At 42.0% G+C, this 19,224-nt stretch overlaps 1 protein-coding gene across 4 annotated transcripts in view; it reads left to right on the top strand.

The window, feature by feature from the left end:
- DOCK3 (dedicator of cytokinesis 3) overlaps positions 1-19,224 on the top strand; it is a 184,548-nt gene that overhangs the window by 10,654 nt on the left and 154,670 nt on the right. For all 4 annotated transcript variants that reach the window (XM_052678523.1, XM_052678525.1, XM_052678526.1 and 1 more), the window contains exons 2-4: positions 6,408-6,491; positions 14,540-14,580; positions 16,732-16,787. In XM_052678523.1, coding sequence (XP_052534483.1) covers positions 6,408-6,491; positions 14,540-14,580; positions 16,732-16,787 — 181 coding nt within the window. The remainder of the gene's footprint in view (positions 1-6,407; positions 6,492-14,539; positions 14,581-16,731; positions 16,788-19,224) is intronic.

The following is a 19,224-nucleotide window of genomic DNA, read 5'->3' as shown; positions in this document are numbered from 1 at the left end:
TGTATTGTCGTGTGAGCGCTTCATGGGAGAAGATGAAGTTCATCTTATTCATCTGTTAAAACTAGCTTATACTGTTTGATAGTAGATGTTTCCAATACATGTATTCATACTAAAAAAGCTGTTTAGGTAAAAGATACATCCTCAGCCTAATCCATACTCATCTGGAATAATGACATGATCTTCAGGAGCAGTCAATCCTAGAGGCAGTCTCAGAGGTCGGATTGTATTGACATGACTAGTAATGGTGAGAACTACCAGTAGTTGAATGTGGTGTTAGGACTGCAGTCTGTCACGTAAGACTGTGTAAGAAATGCTTGAACTCCTTACGTGTGGTGAGAAATAGCCAGAGATCTCCCCTGGTGAGGAAATGCCACCTGGTGTATCTCTTCCTCAGCAACCTTCCTCAAGTTCGGACATGCATTATAAAGCAATAAAAGGGAGTTGGAAGTATTTTCTGATATACTTCTAATCACGTTAATTAGTGATTTCCAGAGTGACCCACTCTAACATTTTTGAATTAAAGGAATCAAAAACATTTGGGGCGAAGTTTACTATTGCTTTGACAAATGAAGCAAGCAGACAAAAGCCATGTGCAGGCTGTGGCATGGACTACATCCATTGTGAAGCTAATGGCTTTATACTCTTCTATGGGGCCTGTGAAATACGAACAGAAAAATACAAGTGGTTGCTGCTGGTAGTGTGAAATGTTACTTCTGGCATACACTGGGTATGTTCGAGCAGCAGTGATTTCCACTGTGGAAGAAAACATGTGAGAAATAAAGCAAAGGCAAAAAAAGAAAGTCCAACTTTATGATGAGAAAAACTGAGGTCTGAAGAAGGCAAAGGGAGCAATGGAAGCATGGAAAAAATCTCTTGAACCAGTGTTGTTTCTCATCCCTCATTTAAGTAAATACTTCTGATTTTCATTGTTATGTTTGGGAATGTATGGAGGGAGAAGGCCCTGTTCCCTTATGAAAGCAAACAGTGACTTACTGTGGGCTGAGCTGTATTTTGTGATATGAACAGTTCATTATGCAACCTCAAAATATTTTTGTAGGCTTTAGCGTGATGTGTGGAAACAGGTTGCAAAAGAATAAGAACATAAGAACTGCAGCATGGGCTCAGGGTGCATACCTGTACCAGTACATAGTGCTGCAAAGCAGTTTTACACTTAAGCACAGAGAAAACTGCTCTTTGGGAGCGGTGATGCAGTTGGATGGTGCTCAAGCCCACACATGGCTGTGCTGTACTGCACAGCACTGGGGTATTTTCCTTTTTTCCTTTCATCTTCTCCCACTGCTCACATAAAAATGTGGCACAGTTCTCTTACTAAGTTTATCATGCAGTTGATGTAATCCGTTTGAGAAGAAAAATGATCTGTGGTAGCATTGAGGCCCAGGTGAGCCTGGGTGGGGAAGTTGGGACATAGAAATTGGATAAGAAGCAATTTCAGAAAGCAAGGTATATTATCAACTGTGCCACCGCAGAAGTGAAAGCAGTTCTGTTGTCTGGCTGGGCAGCAGAGGGTAACAATGAGACATGAAATCTAATGTTTCTCTAATGGTGAATTATATCCTCTGTCTGCCTTAATAGTGTTCAGGTAAGGTCACAAATCAGTAACACGGGACAACAGAAGCTTGATTTGGGTTTCCTTACAGGCAGTGTGGGAGGGGTCCTGTCAGCCCAGCCAACATTCAGCTCCTTTGGTCTCCCCTTGGCAGTGACCTGCACTATGTGTTTCCAGTGGAGGAGCAAAGCGTGCTAGGGCCTGGGAAGGCATCCCATTGGCTTCAGTACTCAGGGTCAGGGAGCTGCTGGACCTGAGGTGGCATGCATCCATTAATTTGTCCTGTTTCCTTTTGGTTTTAGAAGATCTTGTTTCTTTTTAACATGCAGTGCCATCTTGTGTGGAGTTTCACAGTTTAACTCTGCCCTGCATTGAATGGTACTTTGTTTAAAGTTCTGAATCCATTTCAGCCGTTTTGTTTGACATAGCTCTCCTCTTTGTACTGGAAGGGATGGGTGACCTGTTCCCCACTGATGTGTTCAGTGCAACTTAGCAGATACGCACGACAAGTTCGTCCTGCAGCTGTCCCCTACCCCAGTCCATTGTGGCTTTTCCTGCAGAGCAGCCCTGCATAACTGCAGTTTTGGCAAATAAATTAATGTGTTCTGATGTGCTGGCTGAACGCAGTCCTGTGAGCAGCAAAAAACATGGAGCTTTGCCTTCCATTTGATAAGGGAATTTGAGAATAGACTTCACGAGTGCTGAAAAAATATCCTTTTTTTTTTTGTTTGTTTGTATATTTGCAGCTCTGTTTTTGGTCAATACCTGCAAATTTTCAAATGGAATGTATGGAGTTGTAATCAGATATTAAACTAAAAAATCTGATCAGTTCTCCAGCTGGACTTTTATTTGCCTCATCTTAGCAGAGATAAATGTCCCTCACTTGCCAATCACACCTCATTCATGTCATTGCTTTTTGGCAGTCCATGCATTTGTGAAGATGAATTATCACAGATGACGTGCAGCAAGAATAAAATTTCATCAGAAATCTCTGTGCGCCTCGAAAACTCAGTAAGAATAGTAGCCACCTCCATTGAGCCAGTCTGATGCATTATTGTCACAAAAACAAGGTCACTTACCCCACTAGTATCATTTTTGCTACTGTCCTTCTTTAATCTTCTAATAAAAATATAAAAAAAAAAAAAAAGAAAGAAAAAAAAAAAGAAAGTTTTGTTACTTATACACTGGCTATTTTATATACAGACCAAGACAATTCCTCTTTACTCTGCAGTGGCCCAGGCGAGCCAGAAGGTTGGACACCCATGAGTTATGCTCTGCATCCCTCTCAGCTGTCAGTCTTACCAGTGGAAGCATCCTATCCTGGTTAATAACTCATTGTGTAAAAGCTCTTGTGCCATGTTTGCAGCATCTTATCTCACTTCTTTCAACCTTTCCATATGGTGTTCTGTCCTTTGTGGCAAAGGATATGTTTTTGGTAAAGAGGAAAACTGGCATGTGGTGGTTTGCTGTGAATTTTACCCAGCATGTATGTATTTGTCTTGCCTATTTTCCCAGGATAGTGTTCTGCTGTGCCATGCAGGGAGGGTTTGGAGGTGCCTGAGCTGATGCTAGGGATTGTTAATGTCAGTCCAGGGCTTCTGTTCAGAGTGGTGGGAGCAAGGTGAGAGATTGTGGGTTAGATGTGAGGTTAGAATTGTTCATCCCTATGTAGATGGACTGAATGGCATCTGTCTGTAGTGTGTGTTCCTGCTAGGTCCTTCTGCAGCGCAGCGTCACCCCGCGTAGCAGCAGAACTCAGTCACTTGGCTACTTCCCAGCTTTTCTAGATCACTTAGAAATATTTTATTAAGAACAGGCTTCAACACGGATCCCCTTAGAGCTTCCTGGTCAGTCTCAGAAATAAACCAGCTTTCTCTCTTTACTAGTTTCTGATCCATGCAAATGCCTTCCCCTTTTATCACAGACTAGCTCAGTTTCTGCAAGAGCTTTAGATAGAGGGTGTTTCAAAGCAGCCCCTTTTCTAAAATCCTGGTGGGTTGCTCTGACTGGATCTTTCTCATCCATATAGTGAGCAGCTCCTTTAATTACCCATTGTGAAGAATCACTTAGCTGTGTGAAAACATACCTGCTCTTTCTGAAGGTGCCACACCTGTGCACCCTTTAATACTGTTCCTTTGAAACCATTTCTCTTACTGCAGGTAAATGGTAATGCAGCTGCTCGCACTATGTCAGGGCCTTTCCCTAAGCTTGGTGAACATTTCTGAGTGTGTCCTCTCCTGTTTGGTCTTCAGATTTCCAAACTATTTTTCCGTGTTCCTGTATGTTACACCCCTGGTCTCTTCCTATTCTCTGCCGTAGCTGGAGGTTATCCTGCTGTGCAGGTGAGTTTGTGCCTTTCTCATTACAATTTGCAGAGGAAGGCATTTCTTTTGCTGTGGCCCAGCAGTTCAAGCAGCACAGTTAAGGCATTTGTGTCCTGGTGATGGTTACTGTGTGTGGCCAAAGATTTCCCCATGTTCTGGTTTAACTGCTGGCTGGAACTAAATTCGATGGCATCCTTACAAACTTGGCTGATGAGAAGGGGTTTAATACCTGGAAGTAGATGCTGTGTGTTTCAGTGGTCTGACTAGAGTCTGGGAGGTGTTGCTGATACCTGGTGAGTGGTGGGGGAAAAGCCACCCAAAGCAAAGCCCTGCTTTGCTGCCAGGCTGTTCTGGAGGTGCGTTTTTGCTTCCCTCTGGGGACAGACGATGGGGTCTGCTCAAGTGATGGGTGCTTTGGAGGTGTTCGTGCTCTGCAGGATTGCTCTGTGGGAAGCATGGAAGTCAGACACTGGAGCCCATCTGTAAATTATTTTCCTTTGAAGGTCTCAGCTATTCTGTATTTCCCACCCATATTTGTGTTTGCTCCTTTCAAGTAACACTGCAGAGAAGAACTGCATGCCTAGAAGTCACTTTGTAAATAAGATTGTGTTGCATAATAAGTTTTTATTTATTAAAAAGGCAACATTCGTAACTTTGGCAATAACCTTTGGAGTCACATATCAGACTGCAGAGCAGCCACAGAGTTCTGGGATTCTGTCACAGTCAGCAGCTATTTTTACTGTTATTTTTTGATTTCAGAGATGATAAATTGTGGGTTGTGCAGAATAGTTGGACAAGATACAGCTTGTTGCATCCGGTCAGCTTACTTTGGTGCACTTACATTAGTGTGGCTGAAAATCTCTTGAGATTCAGTGTCTGTTACTCTGAAAGTATCTATCTGGCTATTTGCATACCTTATTGGTGATTGAAATTGTCCAACGCAGCAGATTGGCATAGCCCACAAATTTACTTATGAAGGAGCTCTTTTGCATGTTGCTGTATGGACATTGAGGAATGTGGGGTGGATAATTTTATTATTTGAGAACTTAAGTTCCAATTGAGAATGGACATCCAGATTGTACCCATAGATGATGGGCAAAATTCACTTCTGTTCTCTGCATTTTGTTTTTCCTTTTTCTTCTGAGTCAGGTGGGCTTAAGCAAAGGGCTCTGAGTGGAGAGCACCCTGAATCCTGCAGAGCTCACGCTGCATCGATGCAGTACAGCCCTGATGAGGTTTTCTTTGTTGCCAGTAGAAACATCTAATAAATAAACAGTTTCCTTTTATGAATTAATAAATCTATTAGAATGATTTCTTATAGGCCTAAATATATGCAAGTCATTATTCTCCATTAAGAAAAAAGATAATAATCAGCATTTAAAGGTCACTTATGTGGATTGCGGGAGGGGCAAGGAGAAGTCGCCAGAGCTCTGATGGTGGCCTGCTGGTGAACCATTAGGCGGCTGCTGGGAGAAGCACGAGGTGATTTTCATTGATTGAAGACTACAGTTGTGAATTCTTGGTGGGTGAGTTCTCCATTACTACAGGGTGGGTCCAGTTGCTGCATTGCTTGACTTTCTGGTTAGCTGCTGGCAGTCTGCACAAAGCAGCTCCAGGGATTCAGTGTCTTTGATACAAAAAGGCATTCAGGGTGGAGATGAACTGCAGCACCATCATCACAGTGAGACATTTCAGCTGCAGCTGAGCGCTTCTATTTCAAGGGGAGCATTCTCTTGCACTGGGAAAGGCCGGTGCTCACTGCAGGTTGTGGTCTCAGCCCTTGGGTTCCCAGCAGCGGCGCTGTGCTGTGTGCAGGTGCAGCTGGTCCATGGGCGCTGGGCCTCTGTGCTTAGGGCAAAGGGCTTGGGTGGCTGCCCTTGTTATGGCTGTGCCTGTGTGAGTTCGTGTGGGCAGACATGGGAGTGGGGAATGAATCATGGCTTTTAAATTTGTGCTTAAAATTGAGTTAATTAAATTACTTTGGAAAATGTTTCAAAAATTTAGCGTGGCAGTTCTTGAAAAATACAGATTCTGTTGTATTCTTCAGGGTATCCAGTTCAGCATCATAATACGCATTTGTGTAGGATTTTCCTAGTATATTAGCTGCACAAATGTTAATTGCAGTGGTTGCAACTTGAAGGAAATTGATTACAGCACTTCGTTATTTTCTTTGAAGTTAGGACTGTGTGTTCTGATGCGTTGTGTAGAGTAAGAAGTGAGACAAGGAAGGTTTTGTGTCTAGTATGAATTTGGAGTTGGTGATTGAAGTGATCGAGACTTGCTTGATTCAGAAGTCTGATAAAAAACGCAGCTTTTATGTCACTGCTGAGCTTAGCTTGTGATAAGGGCTGAAATGAAGGTATGTGATGCGGAGAAGTTGGCTGACAGGTTTTCTGGGCAGCTGTGTAATAGCTATTTTTATGTAGGGAATGAGCTGAAGTGCTATGCTTAGAAGGAAAATTCACGCTCAGGTTCAACCCTCATATGTCTCTCTCTCTTTTTTCCCCACCCTTTAGTGATATGCAGCTTCCGAGGAGCTGTGCCGCAAGGCTTGGTCCTGGAGCTGGGGGAGACCGTGCAGATCCTGGAGAAGTGTGAAGGTAAGTGTGGTGCCTAGGAGGCAATCCTATTTGCTATGTAAGAATGTAAAAATATTTTAATACGGCAGATTTTAGTACGTTGCTCAGGAATAATAATGCATCAAATCAAAGCACTTGGATAAAGAACTAGCCTGACCCACTTTTTGTAGGAAAGGCTGAGTGCTTCTGGCACTAATCCAGTCTGATAGGGGGTCAGTGTGTTTTAAGTTAACCATCTGTCCAGAAAATCTTGAACCCTGACCTGATTGTTGTGTTGTAATTGGGTCTTGCAAGAAATTTTCATCACAAAGTGTGGTCTGTGTTTTTTTTTAGCCGTATTTTCTAAATGTTGCTGTTACGTGTTTCAATGAAGCGTACCAACGTTTATTGCTTAGGAATATCTGAACACACAAAAAACATTAGGTGTGAAATAGAGGGATGCAATTTAGTAGCAGTACTGGAAATAAACTAGAGAATAGAGATTTAGAGAGAAGAGCATGCTTCGTCCCACGTTTTGTTCCTGAAGGAGAATGCCACTGTTGACATTACAGCTATAACTACGGTTCTTGTACGTGAATAAACTGCACTTCCCAATCCCTTGCTTGTATTCCTGGGGCTAATCTGGCTGAAGTTGTTGCATTTAAAAGAGAACGCTTTTTATCCTAACATTCAGAGTAAGCAAGTGGTATAAAACATATTTATTGAGAGAGAGGCTGACAATGTACAGTATGGGGATGTTTCTCTGTAGTTTCAGATGAATAATATAACCTTAATCCTGAAGCATTTAAAAACAAATTCAGAACCCAGATTCACAAATCTGAATTCCAAATTCACATTCCACAAAACTGTGGTTTTGTTTTTGTGTTTGTTCAGTTTACTTTCCTATTTCATCTTCAGTGCTAGAGCTCCTATATAAACCTCCTGCCTGGTTGTCAGATGACTGCTTTTTTTTTTTTTCTCTCATGCCTAAAACTGTCTTTTGCTCTTGAGGTTTTCCTCATGCATTCAGGGGTTTTGTTTGTTTAGCTGCTGAGTGAGCTCTTCTGTGAGAAAGTAAGCGAATATTTGTGAGTCTTAGGAAGGTGGTGGCTTCCTCACCTATGCCTATAAAGCTTTGAGTGAGTTTTGCAGTTCAGTGTTGATGCTTAATCCATGGAGAAGCGTGTTGTAAACAATACATCTGGTTTGCACGTGCAAATTGATAATATTTTATTTAAAAACAGAGTGGCGCAATGGGCCAAGCTTTGTTCAGACAGTGGTGTTGATTGCGGTTGCTTTACCAGGTCTTGTGAACACCGCAAGCTCAGGAGAAGATACTTGAAAAGAATAGTAGAACTCTAAGGGAAAACAGTGATATTGTTGACAGCAGGCATGATGTTTTCAAACAATTTCCCCTAAACTTCCAAAATTGTGGGAAAACTTCCAAAACTGAGGGAAAAAAAGGTATCCAAAGGAGCAGCTTGCTTACAGGAAAGCAAAAGGATAATCCAGTCCATCTCTTCACAGTGTTACAGTAATTGGGCTCTGTTTTTTCTTTGCCAGTAATTTTGAAGACAGTTCCTCAAAGGCAGTTTGTGTCAGTCTTCAGATCGTTGTGGAAGGAAAGACCCTGTGTATGGTAGTATGCATTCTGCTGTGTGGAGGAGGCTTTAAGTGCACCTGTGTTGTTTGTTTTTTAAGCACGCTATCCTGTCTTTTTTTTTTTTCTTTCCTCTCCTTCAAGGAGCTTTTGGCACGGACTTTATATACCTAAGAAAGGTATGTTAATTTTGCTACGTCTGGAAATGCACAACATGGAACTCCTCTATCATTTCAGTAATGCCCTCCCTGAGCATCAGCAAACACTTCTGGGCTGTGCAAGGACTGAGTATGGGTTTCCCATGGAGGCTGTGAGTCCCTCAGAGCTATGGGCACAGGGCTAGATAACTTCTCTGGGCAGCCCTGTGGAGTGTGGGTGGCACCCCCAGTCAGCCTGAGCCACTGCTTAACAGCATCCTTGGTTAGAGTGAATTGTACTAGTTCTTATGCTCTGCATTAATTGCTGGGGATTCTTTTGAACGGAGTGGGTAAATTGATGTTAACTCATGCAAATGAGTGTTGAAAGGATTGACATGCACACAGGTATGCTAGTGACATGGAGAAGGATTTCTGAGACTTGCTGAAGAGTTCCAACATAGATAAAAAGCAGTGTTACCTGTGCTTCTGAACATATGTATTTCTAATGATAATGAGCTACTGAATAACTGTTACAGCAAGGACTATGTCATAGCAACTGGTGTAGAAAGCAGTTGTTGCATTTTGAACACACTGAATAGAAGAGAGAATTTCCTATGTTCTTGTGTAGCTCTGCAGCTGAGCCTTGTGTGTATTTGCAGGGCAGAGGAACAGATGTGCTCGCGTGCGCACACATACGGGTCTGTATGTGTGTATGTGCATGCATGTGTGTGCAGTGGAGTTTAAGGCTAATAACACTGACGGTAATGAATGTTAACTGATAACACACGAGCAAATCCTTTCTTTTACATTGTAGTTGTGTGACTTTTTAAGAACTGCATGGTTTAATTTCTGTGTTAGTAGCAGTGTTGATAAGCCCTATGTGTAATGTAGTTAGCATCCAGCAGTGACAGTGTGGCCAAATGAAGGCTTTTGGTGTGTGGGACACCTGCGAGTTAGCATTGGTTGGTTTGTTTTGCAGTTCTGAGAACTCTGTGCCTGAGAACGGTGTCTGTGCTATGCTTCCAAGCCTCCAGTGAGATGGCCGTTTTCCTCTGCCTTTTGTTTGTCTGAGGAGCAGAATTCACCTGGACCCACACAGCTGCTATGGAAAATATTGCCCGACTACTTTGTAGAGCAGGGATGGCTTCTGGATGGCTGCCTCTGTGGCTGAGGCCAAGATGAAATGCTGACATCCAGCTGTGCTGCTGTGGCCCTGCTGTCACAGGCTGGGTGGGAGTTCGGAGCTGCTCCATCTGTCACAGCAGGCTGCTCTGGGCAGCGGGTGCCTTTGGTCAGGCAGCTCTCACTGCTCATTGCTGCCAGCCCTCCTCTAGGTCAGTGCGTAGTGCGAGGTGCACACAGCCTGCAAGCAGCTTACGTGCAGATTAACTGGTAGCAGCAACTATTGATTGGCCAGCGTGTACAAAAGGTAGCTGTCCTACAGGTCCGGGGGTTACTCATAAGGCTGGAAAGGCTTATTCGTCTAAAATTCAGAATAAGAAGCTAAGATGCATTTATGTATTAAATACGTAATCTACTAGATCTATAAGATCCACAATATTCATAATTTAATTATAATTTCATAATGGAATGAAAGCTAAACACAGTTCAAGTGCTAGTTATCAGCTGTACAGCCATCACAGTGCTAGCTACCAAGCAGTTTCATAATCTGATTGTTAAATGTAATCATCAAATTAAGTATTCAAGAAAATAGTTATCCTGTCATAATAGAGTATTTTTTGTACAGTTGTTGTAAAGAAATCAGGTTTTTTTCAAGTAAATTCTTATTTTGAGGCTTAAGAGGACGGGCATAAGGTGATGCTGGAGTTTTTTGTGTAGCTGAAAGGGAACTGCAGGAAGTCACAACATTGCCTTTCTGATATTGTGCCCTCACAGCTAGAAGTTGTGCTCATTGAAACATTCTGTTTTCTTAAACACAGAATTCTGAGTAGACTATTAAAGAGGCTATTCTGTCTTTTAAAGAAGAAATGTGTTGGGATTGATAACTTGGAAAAATTCCTGAAGTAGTTAGGTGGTGGAGCAGCACACTGTAACTAAAGAAGCTGCAGGATTTGCATCTCAGTTTCTGAGTATTTTTCAGACCATGAAATTGTGTTTTCACATTTAGCTTTCCTAGGACAGGTGCCTACCTCCAAGTGTGTACAACTCTTACTTTGTTTTGTGGATTTATTTCTTGGAAATCCGTTCCTGCCTCCCACTACTTCCAGTAGTTTCTCAGAGAAGAGCAATTGCTCCAACAGTTTGCTTTTCTTGCAGTTAAGGAGATAGTGAAGGAAACCTGGCCGTGGCAAATGGCTCCTCAGCCTAAGCTGTCTTTGGAGACCAGCTGTTTTTTAGCATGGTAGCTGCTCCCTTTTGCGTGTGATTTCTGCAAATTTAAAGTCAGCTCTCCCTTTGAAGAAAGCTCAGAACCACTGATGAGCACTGAGCTGTAGTGAAGGGAGTAGATGGGTCTTATCTGGGTCCGACTTTCCTTTGTTGTGTCCCTTTGTTGGTATTTTCCGGTTAACAAGTGGTGCATCTGTTCAATTCCTTGTGCTCATTTGCATGTTTTAATTGTAGTAATTGCAGTGTGAGACTTTGATTTTTCCTTGCTTAAGTTTGAGGGTGGTTTTCCTAATATCATGGCATCTCTATGTTTTGGAAAATTTTAGCTAAAAGCTTTCAGCGTTTTATCCTAAAATTGAGGGCTTCAGTGGTTTCACAAAACGTCTTTTTTTCTGGACTTGTCTCCTCAACAGAGATAAACAAGATCAGATGAAAGGCACTATCCAGTACTTATCAATCCTTTTGAAGCTGTGCAATTAGTAGAATAAAAGGCTGCTTCCTAACTTAAACAAGTAGATAAATCCCAACAGTTTGTCATTCCCACAGATTAAATTGTGGTTTGTTTTCATTGGACGCTTATGATCTGGAATCATGAAGTACAGCTTCTGGCCAAAAATTACAAAGATTTAGCAGAGAAGCCTAATAATGCAGTATATGCTTACCAAATTTCTAGTGGGACCGTATGTGGTAATATACTTTAACCAACTGTTTTGCATTCTGCCACGCTGATGATATCTGTACAGTGCATAACACGCTGATATAATCCCTGTGGGGTTCAAAGTTTCGTTTCTTCAATTATCACCTGACACATGGAGCTCCTGCCCTGTAGGCGGTGGTACCACTGCACGTTGCTTCCCAGCTGGGAAGCACGTGTGCTTGTGTCCAGCTGCTGTGGTGCCTGTGGCTCTACGGGATGGCATGTTGCTGAGACTGTATGTTAGCTGTCCGTGTTCTCAGGCAGCATTATAAAATGCGTCCTGTGACCACTGTGGCGTGTGATCTAGTAGCAAACTGTGGTGTGTTTATCGGCATTGGGACCCAACAGAGCTTATGATGCAAAAACCATTTTGTCTTTGTCACTTATTGCTGCATCTGATCAGACAGCTCATTTCTCTTAATGCCAGGCTGCTGCCAGTTGGAGAGCGTGAGGGAGGACCTGAGTGCGGCCTTCACCTGCAGCACTGGCAGCAGCTTGTGCTGTGTGTTGCTCTTCTTTCAGTGACACAAATCAGTGCAGTTCTGTAGCAGCGTACAACGCTGCTTTCCATCAGCAGGTGAGGGGTGAGAGCAGCTGTGTTGGGCACTTGTGTGATGTCCAGGCTTGTTATGCTGGGTGTGGAGTTTGTTAGTTTGCAAAGTGTTCTGATCACTTCAGGCAAACATGGTTGTTTCAGACTGGTGAATGTTAAAGACATGCATCCTGGGCCTTGCTTTGTACAAATGCTAGTCTTTCTGTTCTGGATGCAAGATCAGAAAGCTTTTGATAGGTGGAAGTAAAAGACAGGCTTTTCCTAAGTGCTCCTCTGCTCAGGGTTGTCTCCAGTGTAAAACAGGCAGTGCTTCCGTCTCTAGTTAGCCCCAAAAGCAGTTGTGGTTTGTTTCCTGGGGCAGGGAGCCGGGCTCCCATTGCGCACAGATGCTCCTGCAAACCTGAGCTCTCCCATTCTCAGCCTCTCCTGGCAGCCTTGGACATGTTTCCATAGAGCTGTAAGCAGGGAAGATGTTTGAAGAAACAAGTTATCTCTGGAGTTTGTTTTTCTTATGCTCTGAAGCCAGTACTACTTTACTCATCCTCACTATTTGAGCTTTTTTTTTCCCCCCTGAAAAACAGATGTGTATCATGTTGGAATCCTTTTTCTGCTCTTGGGTACTGGAAAGGGACCGGCTTTTTCCATTCAACAGACTTCTTGCTGTTTAGCTGGAGATCTGAAAAGGGTTGTGAGGCGACTATCAGAAGGAATATTATTTTGTTCAATCCATTGTCAAGGAAGGATCAAAAACCATTGGTAACTCTTCTTATCTTTCAGCTGATAACATTGAGTTGAGCACATCTGCTCAGTCTATTCTGAGTCCTTTGAATTAGAATTGCACTATTGCTGTGACTTCTGAGTGAGACACATTTTTGTGAAAACTGCTTTTCAGTCCTTTTCTATGAACATGCAGGTTTCTGAAATTCCTGCGCTGTGAGTTTCTATATGGACGTGTCCTTGTTCTATCCTCCTTCAGAGGTTTGGCTGAATTGCAGGTTCGGAGGAGCTGAGCAGAGCCTAATGCTTCTTATGGCTGGAAAAGCCCTTCAGGCAAAGGGAAGAGCAGTGATTTGCACGTGCTACCAAGTGCATTCTTCTTTAGCTTTTATTACTGCCTCCAGGTCACCTACATTGTGACTGTGCATGCAGGCAGTGAGGTTTGCAATAAACTTTATAACTAAATAATGGTCTCAGTGTGCAGGTGGAATGGCATCATGATGTGCTTTTCCTGTTATTTTTTTTTCCCGTTTTATTATCATACAAGTGGTTCTTCCTGCAGCTCTTGGAGGGAGTTTCTGCTACATGCAGAGGGCAGAGCTGCAGAGCAGCCTACTTTTCACTTTTCTTTTTATCACACATCGTTTCATTGTATTGAGAAAATCAGTTATAAAGCACCATTTTTTTTCCCTGACTTTGATATTTCTCCTTCAAAATGCTACATGTAAGCCTTAGTTTGGGTGCTCTGCTTCCTTTATCTCCAGCACTGTGTGGCCTGGTGTAGCAGAGTCTGTAGAAAAGCAAAGATGGAACAGGACTTTAAGATACAGCAGCTAGTCCAGAGCACAGCGCTGTGGGTATATGATCCATTCTGTTTTCTTTGCAGCACTTGAGTTCAGCTTTGTGCATACTGAGAACTAACAGCTCGAGGTGTTTATAATCAGTTTGGTTAAGAGACTGGGGAATTCCTGCATCAACACTTTGTTGGGGTGACAGAGTGGGGAAGAAAGGAAGCACCAGTGCTGTGCAAGTGCTGCTCTATTCTCAGCATGGTTTTAGCCACCAATCCAGAGTGTAGCACCATGCACGCTGCTGTGAACGGTGTTGCCTCCATCCAAGCCCCACACCCTGTACAGGGCTTCATTCATTCAAAACCAGTTGGAGTGACCTGCTTGCTTTTCCCTGGCCTGGCCACTGAGTCAGGCAGCTTGAGTCTGTTTTGAGCTGCTGGAAAAGAAGATAGGGAAGCAGTGTGTCTGTCCACGAAGCACAGCCTTTCTCTGTAGAAAACCTACATCCTCTAACTCAGGTGTTACGTGCTAATGTCATCTGTCCTCAGATTTCATGGTTAAACTGGATGGTGTTTTTAGAGCTTTTTAATTTTTTTTCCAGATGAACCCTTGTGCTGCAGTGACATTAATTCCACCTGTGTAAAATGGAAGTAATTGGGTTCTTCTGTTTGATTGGTAGCTTTGGCTCTTACTCTTGATGTATTGTCCTGTCTGGGGCTGTTATCTGATGGGGGATGCAAGAACAGTAATTGGATTTGTGAAATGAGATCCTGAAGTCTTTTCTCCAGGCATGCATAAGACCAGACACATCTGAAGGATTTATATTTGTTTAAACAATGTTAGAAATGTATGGTAATGGCTTTTCCTGTCTGTAAAAGAGCAGGTTTTTGGAGCCTGAGTTTTTCATGAAGGTAAATACTAGGAGGAGACTCCTGTGCCAATACATGGGAAAAACAATGGCAGTTTGTGCACTGAGCACATCTTTAGGAGTAGCTGATGATTGTTAGTGAAGTGACCAGGTAATACTAAGCTGCTTTTATTCCTGATGGAAGAAATAGGAGCATTCCACATCCCTAATTGCTTGTCGTTGTTGCAGAGCCAAACAGAAAAACGTATTAAAGTCTGACCTGTGGCTTGAGGGTGGTTTTTGAGATGATCTCAGTGATTGCGTTGTTTCTGGTCAGCTTGCTTCTCTGTAACATAAACAATGCCAGAATGTAATGTAAGGTGTTTTCTCTGGTTTTAGGGTGGTACAGAGGTGTTTCCATTAAGAAGCCCAATGTGAAGGTAAGTCTTTCAATTTACTGGTAGATTGTCTCTGCTTTGCTGTTGCAACCATGTTAACAGTTACCTTACCCAGGGTTGTGCTTACCTTTCACTTCTCCATGTGATGAGATTAGATTTATTTCCTAGATGTAGAGAACAGTATTTGTTACCCCCCAAAATCAGGAATCTTCCCAGTATGTACCATTAAATCTTTCTAATACCTGTAAGTCTCATCCAGTTGGATCATTTCCACATGACTCCTCCTAGAGGGAGGCTGATCTTATGCTGCTTAATGAAGCTCATTTAATTATTTGCGTTGTCAGTTTAGGGTAATTATGGAAAAGTATCTGATGAAGAAGGGTGCTTTGTTTCAGACTTTTACCATTTAACTACTGCATTTGGTTATTTTCCAGTTATACCCATTTTGTTTCTTGAACTTTTTTGGCTGTCCTGATGAGTGCATGTGTATTTATGTAAATGTATGTGTCAGGGCACATAAATAGTTTTCTCCTTCATTGGCTTCTGGTATAAATACAGCTTGTATTTAAAAAGAAAAGAGCGTCGGATTCCTCATGTTTCAGACTACTTTTTTTCCTCTTGTTACTGGAAATGTTTGCATGATTGAAGTTCTTTCCATGGAACACTGTGCTTGTTGTGCTCTCCATGTGCTTGTTTTGTGTGCACTGCTACCTCTTCTGCTTGAGTATCTGCTCAGTTTTGGTCCGAGAGCCCTTCAAACCTTCCTTGGTTTCTTAGGTAACAGCAAAGGATCACAGAAGTACAAAGCATGGATAGGAAGGAACCAGACAAGAAACTGAAGTAGCATTTTTTCCCGCCAGATTTTTGGAGGGCTGAAAGCATTTACTACTTTTTCTCATTAAGCTGTTATTGTTTGCTTTAATTCTGCAGTGTCCATCTTGCCTATCAAAAGGGAGGATTTTTCCTTAACGTTTTGAATACAATTTTCTTAATATTCCTTTCAAAACCCTCATCATGCTGAAAAAATGTCTTCCTGGATTATTACACAGTGTTGTTCTAAAAATGTAAAGCTCACATTTGATTACGGAAATGATTGTGAATGGCTGACTGCTGTTCTTCACCTGCAGATTAATGGTGCTGATGTAGTTTCCCCACTGGGGTGCATGTCCTTACAAACCAGCTGAAGCTGCTCTAAGCATTTGAGGCTTTGTTTGTTTTTTTTTTCTTTTTTTCTTTTTTTTACAGAGATGATGGAGTACAATGACGATTTTGGTTTAAATTATCCATTTTCTCTGTTTCATCTCATGAGAGCTTGATAAACTTGATAGCATGGGCAGAGTTAGAGCCCATCTGTCGTGGGAGCAGCAAAAGGCAAACACCTGGAGCTGTGCTGGGTGGGCTTGGGCAGTTCTTTGCTAGGAGGAGGATAGCCTGGGGTATGCAGGTAATGGAATACTTGTTTGCTCAGTGGGAGACTGGGATAAGGACTAAACACAAATTGGATGGTGGATTTTTTCTTTTTTTTTTTTTTTTTTTTTTTTTTTTTAAGTCTAGGCCCTTTTCTCTTAAGGTAATGTGGCATGCTGAAGGGAAGGCCTGGAAGTGGGGCTGATGTCATGCTGGGAGCTGCACAACAGGCACTGGTGCTGGCTAGCTTACATCTCTGCAGTCAGTGTCCCTGGTTGTTACTGCTCTTCCTCATTCCTTCTGCTGACTGCAAGCTGCTCATTCCTCAGAGTTCTTTCTACTTGTCACACCTCATGCCTGCTTGCTCATTACCTGTTAGCACGCTGCTGGGCTCGCATGCTTTTTGCAGCATGAAGAAAATTTGCTAAATGTAGATCCCTTATTTTGATCCCTTGTCCAATCCTTGTCCATTCCAAGGCAACAGCGTGTAGGCTTAGCATGAGACTTCTCATTTGGTCATAGTTGGCTTACCCACTGTTTTTATGCCAGAGGACATTTCACGTGGAACAGTGCTTCTGAACATTTTGGAAGCTTTGTGGGATGAAAATTACTTGTCCAGTTTGAATGTTGACTTGAGTCTGTGGCAGTGTTTTTGACACAGTGATGGGGGAGGATGTGAATGTGTATACTGGCAATTGCATGCATATATAAATAATGGTACAAATGTATTAATGCTGCAAACTGCAAGTGTTGCCTTTCTAACTTACAGGCTTTTCTCTCTTGCAGGGGATTTTTCCTGCAAACTATATTCACTTGAAAAAGGCAGTTGTCAGTAACAGAGGGTGAGTGGTTTTCCTTCTTTTAAGAAACTGCAATTTCTCTTTTAGAAGGGAATCTAAGAAATTGTTATTAAAATGTATAGTGTTTTTTGTACACTGTAGTTTGTGTTTATAATGTCCTGAAATTGAAACATTATTCCGCCGAGCTGTGTTATAAATTCCTTGATTTTCTTCTTGTTTTTAACACAGCAGGAAGCAGTTCTGTCATTTACTCCTGCTCCCTTTTCATAAAATCAATACTTCAGAGGTGCTGCCTGATATGCGCCTATTGTAAATAATTCTATTTATATTTTTAATTTCTTGTTGCTCCTCACTGGCAGAATTCTATATTCCATTCTGTTTGTTAGGGAGGCACTGGCACGTAGGCAGCTGATGTCATTTCTGAACAGATTTTCGTCCTTATATTGCTGACAAGGTAACTGTGTTACTTTGGAACTTTTCAAGAACATCCAACCCCCATACCTCAGCCCAAAGAATGACTCAGGTGTGCTCTGCTGAATTGTCTTTTACCTTCAGGGCAGCAGAAGGGCTGATTAGGCATAGGGTTAGTTTAGTCAGTGTTAATAGCAGAGCTGATGACGTGATGGCAGAGTTCTTAGCGCAGTTTCCAGCGAGGTTAACTGATGCTCCTGCATGCTCAGAGCTGCTCTTATCTACATTTTCTACATCAGGACTGTTGTGAGGAGAATTAGAGGTGCAGCATTTCAGATGGTCGCCCCAAGTGGAAGATGAAACGGGGAAGATAAAACTAAAAGATGGCATTTAGTGAAGTTCCTGCAGAAAAAGGTGTGACTTCTGATGGTCTTGCATTGTGTGGTTAATTGACAAATGGGCTGAGTAAACCTTTTAAGGGCAGCAGTAGTACTGATGCTTCATAACTTAGGAGTGTAGTGAAACACATAGCTTGTGTGCAGTGACTGCTCCTGATGTGTACTCTCCTTGTGGGAAAGAACAGTTTCCCACAATTTATCAAATTGTGGTTGAAGTTAATTCACAGTTTGTGAAGGGCAACCAACTCAGGATATTTGCATTCTCAATAGGACAATTTTATTTTTTAAAACTAAGTATCTGAAGATTGGTTTACAATACAGCAGAATATAGTTGGAAAATAATCTGATTCTGACTCAGAGATCGTAGTCGTTAGTCATGCATTGGTAAAAAGAAATGAATACAATTCTGCCCTGTATTTAAGACCACATTCCAAGAACTAATATGAACATCTGTATAATAATAAAGCATACTATATATAATAAATTAAAAAAATATATATAATAAATACTATTATATATATAATAAAGCATACTATTCTTAAGTGTTGTGCTTCAGATCACAAGCATATTCTGTAGAGATGTGTTAAAACATGAATAGAGATTTCCTAGTCTTTCACTTTGTCCACATATGAAGAAGTGCAGCTGTGGAGTAGGGCACAATCTCAGATGCTAGGTGTTAGGTTTTGAATGGGAAGGGTGAAGTCATTGGCATAATTATAGAAAAATCTGTCTTGCTGTCCTGGGGCTTTCCAGTCCCAGCTTTAATGGGTTGAATGCATACCTAATATGGCCTCAGCAGGTTTCTAAGATATCAAATATATATATTTTGAAATAATACAAGATTTACTTATGTCATTAATGTGAATGTGTTTTTAGTAGCTTGGAAATGAAGTATTGCAACTTAGTTCTCTACTCCAGAGATATCCAGTAACGTACGGTGACTAAAAATCGTAGAATCATGGATTAACTTAATTTAGAAAAGACCTTTTAGGTCACTGAATCTAGCCACCAACCTGAACTACCAAATCTTGGCACTAAACCTTATCCCTTAGCACCATGTCCACGCATCTCTTAAATACCTTCAGGCATGAGGAATGCACTGCTGCCCTTGTCAGCCCATTCCAGTGCTTGACCACCTTCCCTGTGCAGATGTTATTCCTAACATCCAGTCTAAACCTACCCTGGCACAATGTGGGCCGTTAACTTCATCCTGCTTACCACTAACTGTCTGTAATATCACTCAACATGAAGGGCAAGTCAGGTACTCCTGGCTCAGATAGCATATTGTATAATAATATTTATGTTAATTATCACATTTGTAGATCTTAGTGTAATGAAAGAAGGGAGTGCAGTGCTTCTCCTCTGATTGGTAAAGAAGACCTTGGCTGTGAAGGTGTTCTGTTATTTTGGTTAGAGGATGGCCTGGTTGGGTTCCCCTGAAATCCAGTAGTGAAGAAGCCTTCTGGCTGGGGAAGGCCGTAAATGGTAGATCTTCTGGGTGTTTGATGTACTGGCAGGGTGTCATTAGAGGGAGGAAAGGGTCGGACTGGATTAGACAGAACACAAGTGGAAGGGCCCCACTTACAGACAGAGTAATTTAACGTGCTATAATAACGAGAAGTGTTTTCACTGACCTCAATTAGAATGATTTGAATATTGAACACATAAGT

The sequence above is a fragment of the Tympanuchus pallidicinctus genome, unplaced genomic scaffold, assembly GCF_026119805.1.
Source record: "Tympanuchus pallidicinctus isolate F22 unplaced genomic scaffold, pur_lepc_1.0 scaffold17, whole genome shotgun sequence".
Taxonomy (NCBI): Eukaryota; Metazoa; Chordata; class Aves; order Galliformes; family Phasianidae; genus Tympanuchus; species Tympanuchus pallidicinctus.
This window is presented reverse-complemented; position numbering and strand designations above follow the sequence as displayed.